We start from the raw sequence: 18,309 nt of genomic DNA, 5'->3' as shown, positions 1-18,309 counted from the left end.
AACGTGCGTCGTATCAACCCTGAGACTGTCCTATGCCTGTGCAAGCGCAAACCGGTTTTTTCCAGAATCGCTGCGTACGCGACAAGCGGCCTGCGGTCACACACACATGCCCCGCGTACTTGTAGTAGTGCAATCGATTCTCGCGTTTGTTTGAAGCTTAGTCTCTGTTCCGTCTTTCTACTCATGTGCTGTCGAAGTACGCAAGCGCCCTTGTGTGCGTGCGCGTGTGTATGGCGTGTTGTTGTAAGAAAATGGTTTGGAATAGAGATACGGGATTGGTTGTACGGCGCTTTCCATGTGTGCAATACATGTGATTGTGCTGGCGTGTGAGTGGGGCGTGTTTTTTTTGTGTGAGTGCTGGTGTTTGGAAGTATGTAAGGTTGAAAGAAAGGGATTTTTGCAACATGCATAAGAGATATTGTATAGAATGATTTTGAAGACATTCTGCTTTTCATAGTTCTAAAAGCAAGCAGCTAGGCATCGCATCGGTGTTGTAACTCATTGAGACTGTTTTGATAAATCCAACTACTTCTAGTTTTTGCTGTTATAAACTTAAAATTCCATTTTAATTAGGTATATCTGGGTTGTTTAATTGTGATTAGAGAGGAGGTATAATATTAATAAATTTAATTTATTTTTCGCTTCAGAATAAAACTTCTAAATTATCATTAATAAAAACAATCTTCATACTTAAGAAACTTCCAGGGACTTATTATTTCAAAAGCTCATAACTTTCACGTTTTATGTCTGTTACTCAAGTAACTTGTAGAGATGCAAATGCAAATACATAATATGTACGTAGGTACAATCTTGATGGAGTAGGACGGTTTGAATAGAAAATAATGTTTGAGCACATGTGTACGTTTCACAATTTTTATTTTATAAGTCTGCAATAAAATTACACACAGAAGAAACGTACCTACAATCTATTTCGAAAAATAAAAAGTGACTAGAATTTTCTGAGCTTCCTTATTATCTAGTAGGTACTTACCTAAAATTGCTCACTCAAAAAACTTACAACCTATTTTGAAAAAGAAAACGTGGCTAGATTTTTCTGAGTGTCTTTTTTATCTAGTACCTACAATTAAGAAGTCTATAATTTTTTTGAGCTGCTGTGGTTTTGTTGCTTAGGATGGAAAAAGCCTCTCAGTTTATGGTATTCTTCCATATCTATAGTTACACACTAATCAACACCCTTATCGCTCATTCCAGATGCACCCTCCGGTTCCCGTCCACGAACATCCGGCTGGAGTTTCAGTCGCTGGTCGAGGAGAGCGGCGGTGGCGCTGGCGGCAGCACCGCCGGCCCGCCGCTGCCCCCGCTGCGCATCACCATACCGATGGACAGCGACGGCCGCAGCCCCGCGCCTTCGCCCACTGGTGAGATACACTCAAACTATAATATGCAGATACACTACACAGGAAAGTTTTATGGGACATTATTCTATGATAAAGCTGTTGAAATAAATTCTATGATAAAGCTGTTGAAATAATTGTATATTGAAACACAACTCGTGCACGCTGATAAATTAACTTTATTTTTATAATCCTTTTTAACAAGCTACCATGTGCGCACACGACATTACATCACGAACCAAAAAAACAGGAAGAGGGTCATTTAGTGTTTATTGTGATACCAATTACCATACAGACTGTACAATAATTAAAATACAGATTATAATTTTTGTCTATTACAACAAAAGCATAAAAAAATGAAACTAATATAGCAAAGCAATGCTAACGATAGAAGCCAGTAGTGGCTAGCCTTTCTTCCCGTATCGATCAAAATATTCAATAAATTTATGTCTTCTATATGTTATGATTGACTTAAACTAAACAAAATATTGAGTTTAGTCCTATAAAATTGTTTACAAATAGTATTTTTTTAATAGCATATTGTCAATGAAGTGAACGTGTTGTAAAAGTGTTGTAGAACAGAATATCCTGTATTATTTAAAACAAATACTTATTTAATAGTTTCAAAGTCACACATTTCGTTGTATATGACGCAGATGAATTTTATATTTTTTTCGATGATCTATTCCGTTTTCAGTTGAATTTGTAAATCGAAAAAAAACGAATCACTATTCTTACAATATCTACGTAAACTTGCAGGCACGATAAGCGCAACGAACAGCTGTCCGACGTCGCCGCGCGGCGCCGGCTCGTCGGGGCGGCGGCACGCGGACCTCGGCCTCGTGGCGCAGTACGCGGCGTTGGCTGAGCACCAGCGGCCCACCAATGGGAATGCTGTGAGTGACGATATATCCTCTATGTTGGTTTTTGACGTGTCATGAACTTATACGATCTTACCACAAAACAATTTAAACATAGTCTAACTTTAAACCAGGGATCTGTTACTTTAATAGTTGTCTATGTGAAATACGACAAAACCAAATTAAAGAGAACCCTCGCTTAAAGTTAAACCCTGTCTAATGTTTTTTGTGGTAAGACAGATAGCTTCTGGGTCTGTATGCTGGGTTTGCAAGGATCATGTTTGTATGACCAAAAATAGCACACTATCATCAAATCCAAACTTACTTATTGTAAGTAATAGAAACTTTAAAGATATAAAAGTAAGTTAACACATATACAACACGTGATACATAACACACCAGACGCTCTTTTTGCTATGGTATGATTTCCTCTAGACAATCTTGTGAAGTTAGGTAGCTACTATTGATATTTTTAAAGTTCAAGAGCATTCTTGTATGATTTCGAGTCCTGGCTATGCTAATAGATATCCAATTTTATACTTAAGGTGATTGCAACGATCTGTTCCCAGCCAATATCCCGCTAGATGGCGCTGAATTCTACATTTCTAGTTTATTTGAGTTTTTGCGTAATTGGAATAGTCATCAAACCTAGGAATAGTCATGGCGGTTACTGAATATTATATTTTATTGAAATATGTTATATCATTGCCTTAAAATCCACCCAATTCGGTAAAATTATGCGTTTTAACATCTGTCATTGCATACAGGGTCGTTTACACACACAGACGTATACAAAAATGATAAAGATTTAACTCTAGATGGCGTGAATGTAAAGCGCGTCACACACGGTGAAGATACTACCTATAATATTTTATCTAATCTAGTAATATTTTATATTACAGTATCTTAAGGTATCCGGTATCAGCGTTCTGACCATCATTTTTCTTTTTTCGCTGTAGAACCGCCATCCTGTTACAAATGACCCACAAAGGAGAATGACCACGGGTGGTATCGGTAAAATTTTAGTTGTGCCACGTATTCGTTATATTGTTAATTCCTATTTGTATTTATAATGATCATATGTATCAATATTAAGTCTTAATTAAACCGGATAAATTGAAATAATAGTAAAAGTAAAAGTTTTTCTTTTGAAACATGTATGAACTTTCGCATTAGTAGGAAGTAGGATTGTTATAAAAATAAAAGTTATATTTGTTGGCGTAAACTATTTTATTGTAATTTTGGGAAATAAATAATGTCAAAATTGATTACCTACAATAAAACGCAGTTTTATTTTATTACCTACATTACACTATTGTTTTTTTTTTATCAAAACATGTATTTGAAGTAGCAAATATGATATTATGCTGATCCAAGCATTTTCACTCAAAACTAATATCACTAATGATTTGTAAAAGTAAATTATTTCAAAATACATTTCATAACCAACAAGTAAGAATAATTATTCATACAACAACAAATCAAAAACACTATTTACTATGGAAAAAAAACCAGGAAGGTGAAAAACATATTTACGATTTCGATGCACTCGACTTTTAGTAAAATAATAGGTAAAAATATTATTATGGTTTTGATCACAGACATATCTGTGGTTTTGATTTTAGCTACTAGTATCAGAAAGCTGCGTGTTCAATGCACGTCGGGGTCCCACAACTGTGGAGGAAGGAAGGTAGAATACCTCCATCGAATAAGTGAAGTTTCTCGACATACTCGATTTGCCGGCCGGCCTCAATGAAGATTGTCCGAAAGTTGTATATGTGCTCTGTAACGAAAAAATTTCGCTAGCGCGATTCAGAGTGAGGTGTCGTACAATATACCTAATGAAGTTTTTCATCTTTTTATTTTACTGCAAATACAAAATAAAAATTAAACAATGGTAATGTAAATTCTAAACAAACTACTACCAAAATACAATTAGAACAAAAATCATTTGACTTGTTTATTTCACCCAGAGGCCAGAGGCGGCTCGTGACAAAATTGTATAGGTGTTCACTTGAAATAAAACAACGAAAATACAATAGCGTTCGGGATGATTTATTACAAAAAAATGAGCACCACATTTTATAAATGTCTATAACACTAAAAATTACAAAGTACAGGCTATTTCAAAACGAATTCAATGACTAGGTATCAATAATTAGTAAATCACCGAATTTGCATTCGCGAGCGTAGGTATCCATAGTGTTTGTCACTGACGGTCACTGACCTCTATAACTTATAGTTATAGAGGTCAGTGGTGTTTGTTGTGTAAACATGTATGTATTTGAGTAGTTAGTAGCATATTATATTCTGAATTTCTGATCCATGCCTATTCACTCAAAACTAATAACACTAATGATTTGTAACAGTAAATTATTTCAATAGGTAGGTATTTGAACATTTCCCAACAAGACGTAAGAATAATTATTCGTAGGTATACAAGATACAATAACAAATCTAATACACTATTTATTATTTTATTATTTACTAGCGGTCCGCCCCGGCTTCGCCCGTGGTACATGTTTACGTTTTCTCTCCATAAGAAGTAATAGCTAGAGAGCTAGCGCAAAGCTACCTGTATGTATTTGACCAGACCTGGATTTTTGTGTGTTGATTCCCCTATACCTACTATACATGAGATGAGGAGTCACTAAGCCCAGAGTGGTGGACGGGGCGCGCGCTTAGGTAAGACAGGTGGAAATTTTTGGCGAACTTTGAAACCATTTGACCACGTCTGCCATTTTGATATTTGAAAATAGATTATTATTACTATCGGAAAATAACAATGGCAGACCATTATCACGCGGATAACATTCTGGCAGACACTTATGAAAGTGCTGAAAAAAATACAATTTTGAAAGTATTTGACCAGATCTGCCATTCATATATTTTATTTATTAGGGTCTTAAAAACTTATTTTCGAAACGGCAGACATTTTCATTGCGTACAGACTTCAGCAGACAACAAAACTTTACAGACTTCAGCAGTCAACAAGACTTAGCTTCTACATGGTCAGATGTATATATGTATTACGTTCCTTACATCAATGATTTACTTTATTAATGTTTTTATGGTCATTTACATTTAATTTTGAAAACTATGGAATAAAATTTATAAATTTGATGATACAAAACTAAATATACATTTGTAAAGAATCTCAAATATAAAGTTGTGTTGCAAATAACAAATCATCATTTAAATATTTAGTTTATTTCTTTATTTAAGAAACAATTAACAATTACAAAACAACATAAAAAAACACGCATGCATTTATTGAAATGTTCATTCATCATCACTATCGTATGGCGTTGTGTGACTCGTCTTCATAATCCATTGAATCGGATTCTGTAAAAGTAAAACGTAAATTATATAATAAAAGAAATGAGTCATTATAAACTTACCTAGTAAGGCAATGCCTTTGATGTCGCACGATGCCGCCGCGCCGCCAGTGTAGGTACTTCTGCTGCTACATGAAAATATGCTAGGGTTGCAACAAATGGGAAATAAAACAATTGTGATTATTACTATTATGATGTAATCATTTATTCATATTATGTACATTCAAAACAATTGCTATTATTAAATCTGATGTAATTATTTTTTCATAAATATATAATTATTATTAATTACATAATATATTGCACTGTGAAATATTTACGTATCACTTTATTTTTGATGTTCTTAATTGTCTTTTATAAAATTTAAGTGACGCATTCGCATTGGGATCAACAATCCGATAAGAAAAGAATGGAGACAATATATACATAGCTTTGATTTCAATTCTACAGATACAAAATATACAATCTATCTAAAATGATACAACGGATGTTTCCTGCGTTTTCTCGTCAAAATACCGAAACAACGTAATTATTGTATAGTAGTTGGGCGTGAAAGTAAAAAAACAAATGAAAAGTGTTTTCCATATGATTATTTATTAAATTTACGCGATTAAGAATAATTTCAACGATACAATTTAGTAACCGAGAATTCAGAGGATTAAAGAAAATACCTGCCTGATCATTTTATCAAACTCTAAAAGAATTATGGTTATTTCGCATCACTCGGTTTATTAGTTTGGTAATAATTATTAAAGGTAGTTACAACCCTAGCCATTGAGTCGAACGGTAGGCAACACAATATCGACTTTGTGCGGGTACATATGGTACATTTCTTCTTGCTGTGAAGCGTAATTATTATTATTAAGATTTTTTAGGCTCTTTTGAATCAGCTGTTCTAATTTAATTCTAGAAATTTATTAAAACGTGATTTTTTTAAAAGTATATTATGAGTTTATAAATACCTCAACCAATAGTTATTGTGTCCTATCCTCATTTCTTTATATCTTGGTAGTTAACTAAAGTGTTAAATTTACATAACCTCAACAACAACATTTACACTGCCACTGCACTAAAACTAAACTAACTAGCTCTCTAGCTATAAGAACCATCCTCGTACTTCAAGGGATATAATAAAAAAAGAATTATCGAAATCGGTTCAGCCGTTCTCGAGTTATGCGCTTACCAACACATTTTGCGATTCATTTTTATATATAAGACTAGCGGTCCGCCCCGGCTTCGCCCGTGGTACATGTTTACGTTTTCCTTACATAAGAACCATCCTCGTACTTCAAGGAATATAATAAAATAAAAAAGAATTATCGAAATCGGTTCAGCCGTTCTCGAGTTATGCGCTTACCAACACATTTTGCGATTCATTTTTATATATAAGATACTAGCGGTCCGCCCCGGCTTCGCCCGTGGTACATAATATTTACGTTTTCTCTACATAAAAACCATCCTCGTACTTCAAGGAATATAATAAAAAAAGAATGATCGAAATCGGTTCAGCCGTTCTCGAGTTATGCGCTTACCAACACATTTTGCGATTCATTTTTATATATAAGATAAGATTATGTGAAAATAACCAGGAAGGTGAAAAACATATTTACGAAAACATAGTAACATAATATGGCTGTCGCTACAATAATTATATTTCAATTTTATCTTTTTATACCTAGTAGAACTGGCCGACGAATAAAAAAAATCGTATTAGAATAAATACAATAAATTACGGAACAAAAAAAGGATTGTAACTGAATTAGGTATGTTTGTTTCTGGGCGCACCGTTTTCGACGACGCGACGCGCGACGTAAGCGTATAGGTATAGGTACCTACTTTGCTAAAACAAACTAATAAAATTGTGTGTCTGTCTGAAAATTCGGAAAAGCATATTTTGCAAGTTTGTAATTACTTTGATAGTTTACCGATTTATAATAATTGTAATTGTAATTGTATAATATATAATTTGCAATGTGGTGAAATTTCATAAAAATCACGGGCCAATTTTTTGTTTTGAATCCCACCGAAAATATAATTGCGTTATTAGAATAATTAATTACTATACCTACCCACGATCAATTATTACAATATAGTCTCAAATGCATACTAGAGAAATATTGCAATTTGATTCAATTAAAATGCATAGCATACAAAAATAAATTCACAACACAAGAAATTCCGCGCGCAAATCATAGCGCGTGTCAATGAAATCAAGAATGTTTTATATCAAGCCGACGCGGACGACGACGCGACGCCGAACAAAAGTACCTACGACGGACGACCACGCTTCGAGTTGCCAAACAACATGAGTAATAAATTGTTTACAAAAAAAACAAGTTTTCCATTTTTCTGTATGAGTAGACAGAACTTCAAAACGCCACCTGCTACGGTTTATATTATGAACGATTGTTATAAAAATAAAAGTTATATTTGTTGGTGTAAACTATTTTATTGATCAATAATTTTGGAATTTAAAATTGTCAACATTGATTACAATAAAACGCAGTTTTATTTTATTACACTATTGTTTTTTTTATCAAAACATGTATTTGAAGTACCATATAATATTATGCTGATCCAAGCATTTTCACTCAAAACTTATATCACTAATGATTTGTAAAAGTAAATTATTTCAATATACATTTCATAACCAACATGTAAGAATAATTATTATTATTCCTACCTACAACAACAAACCTAAAACACTATTTACTATGGGAAAATAACCAGGAAGGTGAAAAACATATTATTATTTACGATTTCGACGCACTCGACTTTTAGTAAAATATAGTAGGGAAACATAATATTATGGTTTTGATTTTTGCTACTAGTATAAGAAAACTGCGTGTTCAAACTACTTGTTTGTCTGTCTGAAAATTCGGAAGTACTTTGGTAGTTTACCGATTTATAATAATATTGTATATATCGTTGTTTAAAAAATATTCAAACACAATAAAATATGATATATGTACTGATTTATCACTGGTTTCAGTGATGAACTGATGAGTCAATTATAGCCACTATACTTTCGTCATACGTGTGTATGATTGATGTGATTTGCAACGTGGTGATATTTCAGAAAAATCACGGGTCAAATTGTCCCACCGAAAATATAACTGCGTTATAAGAATAACTATACCTACGATAAATTATACATAATACAATATAGTCTCAAATGCATACTAGTGAAATATTTTATTTGAATCAATAAAATAAAAAAATAAATAAAAAATAATAATAATACAAAAATAAATTCACAACACAAGAAAATCCGCGCGCAAATCATAGCGCGTGACAATGAAATCAAGAACTTTCGAGCCGACGCGGACGACGAAGGAGCCTAACAAAAGTACCTACAATCATAGGCGGCTCGTGACAAAATTGTATGGCCGTGTTCACTTGAAATAAAACAACGAAAATAGGTACCTACAATAGCGTTAGCAGTACAAAAAAAATGAGCACCACATTATAAATGTCTATTTATACACTAAAAATTATAGAGTATTTCAAAACGAATTCAATTATTATTTAGCAATAATTAGAAAATCCCCGAATTTGCATTCGTGATCGTATTCATAGTGTTTGTCTACACTAATATTATAAAGAGGAAAACTTTGTTTGTTTGTTTGATTGTAATGAATAGGCTCATAAACTACTGGACATTTTACCAATGTTTGCAAGTTTGTGATTACTTTGATAGTTTACCGATTTATAATAATTGTATACTTATATCATTGTTTAAAAATATTCAAACACAATATGATATAGGTACTGATTTATCACTGGTTTCAGTGATGAACTGATGAGTCAATGTTAGCCACAATACTAATCACTTTCGTCATACATGTGTATGAACTATGATTGATGTGATTTGCAATGTGGTGAAATTTCATAAAAATCACGGGCCAATTTTTTGTTTTGAATCCCACCGAAAATACATATATTACTAATTGCGTTATTAGAATAATTAATTACTATACCCACGATCAATTATTACAATTTACAATATAGTCTCAAATGCATACTAGAGAAACATTGCAATTTGAATCAATTAAAATGCATAGCATACAAAAATAAATTCACAACACAAGAAATTCCGCGCGCAAATCATAGCGCGTGTCAATGAAATCAAGAATGTAATTTTATATCAAGCCGACGAGCGACGACGCCGAACTAAAGTACCTACAGTACCATTTACCTTCAGTGTACAATACAGTTTACAGACCTACGACGGACGAACAATAATGAGTAATAAATAAAAAAAAACATAGTTTCTAAGGTCATTAGTTTTATTTTATTTTATTGTTATTTTCTTTGAACGATTGGAAATGAAATTACTCAATTTTTACACAGAACTTTGATTTATTAGAATTATGCTCATTATGCATAAGATAACGAACGCGAATGCACGACATCTAGCGCGTCAATGTCTAAACATCGCCTTTCGTTTAGACATTGACGCGCTAGATCTGTAATAAGTATATAGTCTATGCGCTAGATGTCGTGCTTTATGTCGTGTTTCGCTTGGCAAAAGTCACGCACACTACTGTAGAAGTGTCAAATTTTTCCGGTATTTTACTGTTGTTTTTCTAAGTAAATATTGTAAATTATTGATTAAAAAGGTCGAACGCGCACACATTTCATTATAGAGAAGTGATAAAATGATTAGTTTTAAAGAAATAGTGTCTGTGTTAAGTGTTTAGAGGTAATCAAAAATGTATGGAGGGACGGTCGGAACATCAACCTTAACTAGCTTTCCGCCCGCGGCTTCGCCCGCTTTGTCTAAAACATAATAAATTATATACTAAAACCTTCCTCTTGAATCACTCTATCTATTAAAAAAACCGCATCAAAATCCGTTGCGTAGTTTTAAAGATTTAAGCATACATAGGGACATAGGGATACAGAAAGCAACTTTGTTTTATACTACGTAGTGATTACAATATTTTGCTAAATTAACCTTCAACCATCCCTATATATCGACTATTACCATATACTTGCAGGCGTCATCCACAACGGACTACGTGCGCGAACCGCGCGACGTGCGCGACTCCCGCGACGTGCGAGACGCTCGAGACGCGCGCGATTCCCGCACTGAAGACGCAGCGAAGCCGCCATACAGCTACGCACAGCTTATCGTGCAAGCTGTGGCCTCTGCACCGGATAAACAGCTGACCCTCAGTGGCATATACAGCTATATAACGAAGCACTACCCGTACTATCGCACCGCGGACAAGGGATGGCAGAACTCGATACGGCACAATCTGTCGCTTAACCGGTTAGTTTTTTTTATAAGCTTCACCTGTATGTTTGTATGTAACCGACTCTTTTAGATTGTATTGAGGCCCACTTGAAACAGACAGATTTAATTCAAACTTTGTACGCTTCAGTGAAAATACAATAATATCATGATTTTAAGCGTGTTTTTAGTATTTTTTAATCACATTAATTATTATTTTTATATGTGTGAGAATGTTACTATACGCAGTCTGTACGTAAGAGAATGAAGCTGCTAAAACCTACACATGCTCTTAATTCAACAGCCAATCCAATATCTATCTATAATATTTTTTCATTTCATTTTTTTTCATACCATGATTTTAGGTCTACAATTTTCGCAGACCGTAATATATTTGCTATCTAAATGTTTCACAAGCAATATATTTGCTATCTAAATGTTCCACAAAAAATATATTTGCTATCTAAATGTTCCACATGTAATATATTTGGTTCTAAATGTTCCACATGTAATATATTTGGTTCTAAATGTTCGACATGTAATATATTTTGTTCTAAATGTTCCACATGTAATATATTTTGTTCTAAATGTTCCATATGTAATATGTTTGGTTCTAAATGTTCGACATGTAATATATTTGCTATCTAAATGTTCCACATCTAATATATTTGATTCTAAATGTTCCACAGATAAATATTTTGCTCTAAATGTTCCACATGTAATATATTTGGTTCTAAATGTTCCACATGTAATCTATTTGGTTCTAAATGTTCCACAGATAAATATTTTGCTCTAAATGTTCCACAGATAATATATTCTGCCGAAATGTTCCTCAGGTACTTCATAAAAGTGCCCCGCAGCCAAGAGGAGCCGGGCAAGGGCAGCTTCTGGCGCATCGACCCGCAGAGCGAGGGCAAGCTGATCGAGCTGGCCTTCCGCCCGCGTCGCCCGCGTGGAGTTCAATTCCGTGCTCCCTTTGGACTGTCCTCGCGGTGAGATACACATACATACAAACATACATAAATATACAGTGTGGAAATTTTCGAGGGAAAGTACTTGAAATACTGGGGATAGCAAATTATGATGAAAGGAAAACATTCCTTTATGCTTAAATAGAAATAGAACTGCATTCAAAGATTTTCGACATTTCACTAGCTTCGACCGGGAATCGAACTAAAAAAATGTTATTTTATTCTTCAAATTGACACAAATAGGTCTTAAACTAGTATTTTATACAAAATATTATCCGTAAAATATTAAATCTTTATTATATTACAAAAAGCAGTGACACGCAAGCACGCACATGCACACGCATACGCGGACGCATTATGCGCACGCAATATGCAGACAAAAACGTGTACGCTTACACGCACGCTCACAAGCACGAGCTTACATACATGCATTATAAACTACTATAAATACCAACGTTTGTTTACATTGATTCATTAATAACTAAATCCAGACTTATATTCTACTAAATGTAACAAACAATTATAGGTACTTACAGCATGAAAATATAATTTACACAAATTAATTATTAATTCTAACATTGCAAATACGCAATCACATACGCACAAAAAACGCGTACGGACACGAACACACACATATGCATATATCGTAATAGACGATACCTCAATACACCGACACACCGATACATAAAAATTCACACAAACGTATACACAGACACATGCATTCATACAGTAAGGGATATTTTACAAGCTTTGAAAATCTAAATTACTGGATAATTATTGTTTGTCTATAGATTCAACGAAATATTGATGAAAAATATTCGAAGTTGATGTTACGAAGTTTGTTGTGAATATGTGAGTGATTTTAATTGCTCAGATGTATTGTAAATAAAAATATAGTAAATCATTAAACAAAGTAATGTTTGGTTTATATCACTTTCATGTAGGGGCTCATTTTGTAGTTAATGCAGAATTGTAACTTCATGTTTAGTTAGTTTTAATTGTATACTTAAGAAAATTAAGAGTAAGATATTTTAATATTTTACTTTATGTAGGAGTTATGAAAAACTTATTATTGAGTCTACTTAGACATAGAACTTGTATCTTTTACGACCATTCATATAATATAGTGATAATAATGATTATTTTTCCGACCCAAATATCGACCAATAGAATTGCACCATTCGACGTCACGTGGTACAACCTACATGGTATTATACTGATAATTTTTTGAAAATTTTCTCTGGTCGTTGACGTCAAACTGACAGGTTGAATTCAATTGTGAAATTATTGGCGGACATTTGGGACGGAAAAATAATCCCCCGAATACCACACGAGCTTCAAAATTATCTGGCATTTCCCTCAAGGTTCCCTGCAAACAAATAAAGTCGTCAAGTTTTTCAGGAAAAATCACCTTGTCCTTGACTAAAAACTTGACTCCTTCATTTGTTTGCAACGAACCTATCGGAAAATACCCGATAATTTTGAAGCTCTTGTGGTATTATAAGACGTGATAACTTGATACTTGTAGTAATGATTATTGAAATAATGATTATGGTGGTGAGAATGTGAATGAAAAGAGTGGTGATTTTGTTGTTGTTATGTTGTTGTTAACAGTGATGTTACTATTGATAATATTTAGAGTAATTACTAGCTTTCCGCTCGCGGCTTCGCCCGCTTTGTCTAAAACCTAATAAATTATGTATATACCTCTACCTGCCTCTTGAATCACTCTATCTATTCAAAAAAACTGCATCAGAATCCGTTGCGTAGATTTAAGCATACATAGAGACATAGGGACAGAAAAAGCGACTTTGTTTTTTATACTATGTAGTGATGACATTGTTGTTATTGATAATGATGGTGATGTTGTTGCTATCGCTGAACATAACAATGTTTTGAATAATAATAATGTTGTTTATATACAGGAGCGCGCCAACATCGCCGTCGCAGGTGGGCGTGTCAGGTCTGGTGACGCCGGAGGAGCTCTCCCGCGAGCCCACGCCGGACCTGTTCACCGGTGATGAGAGTGATCACCAGGTAAGTGCTTTTTATAATAGCTTTATTGTTGTGTAATGTTGAAATGCAAACGAATATATACGTACTTATGATACATTCGAAGCCTAAAACATAACATAGTGATTTTTGTGTATTGTGTTTTGAAATGGGTCTTGGTACTCTTAAATAAAGAATTTATTATATTATATTATAACACGATATACTAAGCCTAGAACAGGACAGGATTTGATTATTTGAAAGAATTTTATATTAATGTTGGTCCAGAAATGAATAGAGCAATTACTCGAATTTCACGATGTGATATTTCTTACTACGACAGTATCGTGTTATATAAGCATTTTTTCTTACAATTTGCGATTTCCAACTTTGGGCCTAACATAAATTTTGTACATCAGTTAATTATTTATACAAAAGTTTGTTTAAAAAAGTAATTTCGATATTAATTTATTTTAAACTGATTTAGAATATAGAGAACACAAAACCCGGTTTAAAGATTGCTTTCAATTTTCCTCATTTGTCTTGCTTTCTATAATAATATGCCGCTACGGTGCGTGTTAAAACAGCAGCAGCAACTAATGAAGATCAATGAATTGTAAAATGTATTATTCTGTTGTGCTATAGGGCGGGCAACAGCGGCTGAACAACAGCAACAACAACAACAGCCACTCGACGCAGTACCTGTTCCCGCAGCGCTCCGGCGTCAGCCAGAGCGCGCCGGGATCACCGGGTTAGTTATTAAGCTATTGCATAGCTTCTATCGCGGGCCTTGAGCGCGGGGACCGAATCGAGAAATTCCGTAACGAAAAAACCTCACGCTCCCCACTCCGACATGCATTGCATGCAGTGCATTCATTTAAAAAAAAATAAAACACAAATGTGCACTTTTCAATTTGGAAAAGATGTCTTTTCAATCGAAAACTTATTCCATCTAATATCGGTAATGATTCGACTCAACATGAAATCGAATGGCATGTAATGCATCTTACAAGAAATCTATACTAATATTATAAAGCTGAAGAGTTTGTTTGTTTGAACGCGCTAATGTCGGGAACTACTGGTCCGATTTGAAAAATTCTTTCGATGTTAGATAGCCCATTTATCGAGGAAGGACCGCGCGGAGCAGCTAGTAACAATATAAATTGACACCACAATAAAAAATCTCACTTGTGCAACAGTAGTGTAAACACTAAACATATAATAATTGTCAAATGTATCTATTGTCCAGGTGCCGGCGGGTCGCTGGGCGGCGGGCTGGTGATGGCGGGCCACCACATCACCGTCGTCACCAACGGTGCGGGCGGCGAGCGGGAAGGTACGAAGCGAAGCGATAGCGAAGCGAATATATTTGCTTGATAAATTGAGTCAACATATAATTCAATTAGACTTATTTAGGGAATTCTAAAAGATCGTATTAATTCGGGTAGGAAGAAATTATTTAACGCAACATTCAATTAGTTCCAATTTTAGTTTTTGTCTAGTTGTATATTATACAGAAATTGATGTTTCAACATATACTTAAAGATATTTCGAGAACTCATTTTGTCACATGTCCTGTTACATCATATGTTTTAGGCATGAATTTTGGGCTGATTATGATGAAAATAAACTAAGGGCCGATTTTTCAATCCTTGGATAAAACTTACCCGTCTAATAAAATATTACACGATAATATTAAAATGTTACGTAAACTGTCAAAATATACGGGCAATAAGAATACATTTTTGAAATGGTAGTTTAATACGTTATTCGACGAATAAATTTTATCCACGAATTGAAAAATCAGCCCTAAATGAACTTTAAATTTACTGTCATATTTTTTATAGTTATAATTATAGTGTAATAGTTTAAAAACTAAACACATAACTATAAATTCCAGAGAAATACGTGGTGGGCACGACGGGCGGCGGGCTGGTATCGATCCCCGAGGAGGAAGTGCAGGCTGCCAACCTGCTGCTGCATCAGCACTCGCCGTACTACGCGTTAGTATACTCACTTACACTTTGGAGTTACACTTACACTTTGTAGTGACACTTACACTTTGAATCGACACACTCTGACACTTTGGAAGTGTTAGTGTGTCTGCTTCTTATGGCGGACCTACGTAGTAAAATTCCGTAGCATTCATATACATAGATAGCGATAATTGCACTTTGAAAGCTTTAGCACATACGTGTTTGTGAATTTCGTATAAATAAATAAAGAACAATTACGAATTAAACGTGTCGAGCGTAAATATGCTTTATCTCGCCCAATACATGAATTCATTACAACCAACCCATTACAAACGTATATTGACATATGCTTGTGGTTTTCACTACATTACCGAAACCCTTCAAGTTTTTAGAAATCCAATTCTTACAACTATTTTTTTAATTGTCTATATATAAAGTTTGTATGTATGTCTATGTGCACAGCGGTTACAGCGGCGAAGAGGGATGCGCGCTGGGAGGCGAGCTGGTGATCGAGGAGGCGCCTGACGAGCCGCCGCACAAGCGGGCCAAGCACCATGTGAGTTACACTTGACACTTGACACTTACATGTGACACTTGATACTTGACACTATAGACACTTTATAAAGTATACTTGACACTTACCTGTATCTCTTTAAGATAGGCGCTAGAAAGATACTAAACCTTAAAATTTTAAATTTAAATAGACACAAGACACTTCATACTTTATTTTCATTCTACTATAGAGATTATACCTGTACCCATAATACCTGTGACTCACAATAAATTGTATTGTAAAAACTCCAGTTTTCAAACAATTTAATTTCAATTTTTGTTTACGTAAACTTATTACTCTTTTTTTGTTGTAATTTTGTCTCTATTATACGTTGTGACATACTATCACATCAAATATGTTTTATCAATCTATCTTTCTCCCTAAAATGGATATTTTATATTTATAAGTATTAATTATTTGCAGGTGTCCGACATCGACGACCGGCGCGCGTATTGACGTCCCGCTAACCCGGGCGCGTGACGCAGGCCCCGAGCGAGCCGCCCGCCAGCACCAGCCAATCGCAGTGCAGCATCACCCAGCACGCCTGGCTGCAGCACGACATTACCCAGTACAGCATCAGCCAATCGCAGCACGACATTACTCAGTACAGCATCAGCCAATCGCAGCACGACGTTACCCAGTACAGCGTCAGCCCATCGCAGCACGACATTACCCAGCAGTTCAGCGTCAGTCAATCGCAGCACGACATTACTCAGTACAGCATCAGCCAATCGCAGCACGACGTTACCCAGTACAGCACAAGTCAGCTGTAGTATAGTGTCAGCCCGTATGGAATCACCATGCAGTATGGATATCAATCGCAGTGTAACACCCAGCAAGGCATCACCCAGCCGCAGTATGGAACCACCAACTAGTACAGCGCTGTCCAATCGCAGCATGGTATCACTGAGTCGCTGCACGAATTTCAGTGGTACTACAATTTCGGTCAGTCGCAGTATGGCACCGCCGACTAGTACAGTGCTGTCCAATCGCAGTGTAACATCCGTCAGTAAGTCATCGCCTAGTAGTACAGCATTACCCAGCCGCAGTATGGAACCGCCAACTAGTACAGTGCTGTCCAATCGCAGTTCGCTGTCGCTGAGCCGCAGCACGACTTTCAGCAGTACGACGCTGTCTCGCAGTACGAGTTTACTTACTACAGCGTCAGCCAATCGTATGGAACCAAGCACCACGCTGACGGCCAATAGCATGGACCCCCCAACTAGTACTGTACAATTGAGCCGTAGTACTGCATTATCCAGGAGTATCAATCGCTCTGTGGTATCCACTAGTAGCAAGACTACCTGCAGTATGGTTCCCAGTACAGCCAATAGCAGCTCAGCATCACCGAGCCGCAGTACATCGCTGACCAATCGCAGCATGGATCCGCCGAGTCGCAGTATGGCGCCGTCGAATCGCAGCATGATACTGAGTCGTAGTACAGCAACTAAACGTAATGTTAAGCCTAGTACAGTGCTGACCAATCGTATGGCATCAACAAGTAATACGACTACATTGAATCGCAGTGAGGCAAAGTCTAATAGTACAGTGCTGACCAATCGCAGTATGACATCTGCCAGTAACACGACTACAATAAATCGCAGTGAGGCAAAGCCAAGCAGTACAGTGCTGACCAATCGTATAACATCTGCCAGTAATACGGCTGCAAACAATCGTAGTGAGGCAAAGCCAAGCAGTACAGTGCTGACCAATAGCAGCACAGTGCTGACCAATCGCAGCTCGGCTTCCGCCAGTGACAGCACGACTGCAATAAGTCGTAATGAGGCAAAGTCTAGCAGCAGTACAGTACTGACCAATCGCAGCACGGTATCTGCCAGCAACACGACTGCAAATCGCAGCGAGGCTAAAAATAGCTATACTACAGCACCTACCAGCTTGAGCACGGTATCTACCTGCAGTACGACAATCACCACGGTTCCTCGTAGATTGGCACAGAGCACAGCGCCCGCTACCAGCACGGTATCAACCAATAGCAGCTCACCACAAGCATCCTGCAGCACGGCA

The 18,309-nt window shown here is 35.9% G+C and overlaps 1 protein-coding gene across 1 annotated transcript in view; it reads left to right on the top strand.

The window, feature by feature from the left end:
* Positions 1–16,849, top strand: part of FoxK (forkhead box K) — a 62,157-nt gene extending 45,308 nt beyond the window's left edge. The window contains exons 2-11 of the mRNA XM_089697727.1: positions 1,213–1,379; positions 2,115–2,251; positions 10,557–10,831; positions 11,629–11,784; positions 13,689–13,800; positions 14,401–14,506; positions 15,005–15,091; positions 15,656–15,758; positions 16,194–16,287; positions 16,708–16,849. Coding sequence (XP_089553853.1) covers positions 1,213–1,379; positions 2,115–2,251; positions 10,557–10,831; positions 11,629–11,784; positions 13,689–13,800; positions 14,401–14,506; positions 15,005–15,091; positions 15,656–15,758; positions 16,194–16,287; positions 16,708–16,740 — 1,270 coding nt within the window. The 3' untranslated portion in view covers positions 16,741–16,849. The remainder of the gene's footprint in view (positions 1–1,212; positions 1,380–2,114; positions 2,252–10,556; positions 10,832–11,628; positions 11,785–13,688; positions 13,801–14,400; positions 14,507–15,004; positions 15,092–15,655; positions 15,759–16,193; positions 16,288–16,707) is intronic.
* Positions 16,850–18,309: the final 1,460 nt, after the last annotated feature.

This window comes from Colias philodice, chromosome 8 (genome assembly GCF_061535455.1).
Source record: "Colias philodice isolate Cphi_HAF_F1 chromosome 8, ilColPhil1 Martin Lab GWU primary, whole genome shotgun sequence".
Taxonomy (NCBI): Eukaryota; Metazoa; Arthropoda; class Insecta; order Lepidoptera; family Pieridae; genus Colias; species Colias philodice.
The sequence above is the reverse complement of the archived record's forward strand: the minus strand, read 5'-3'. Positions and strand labels throughout refer to the sequence as shown.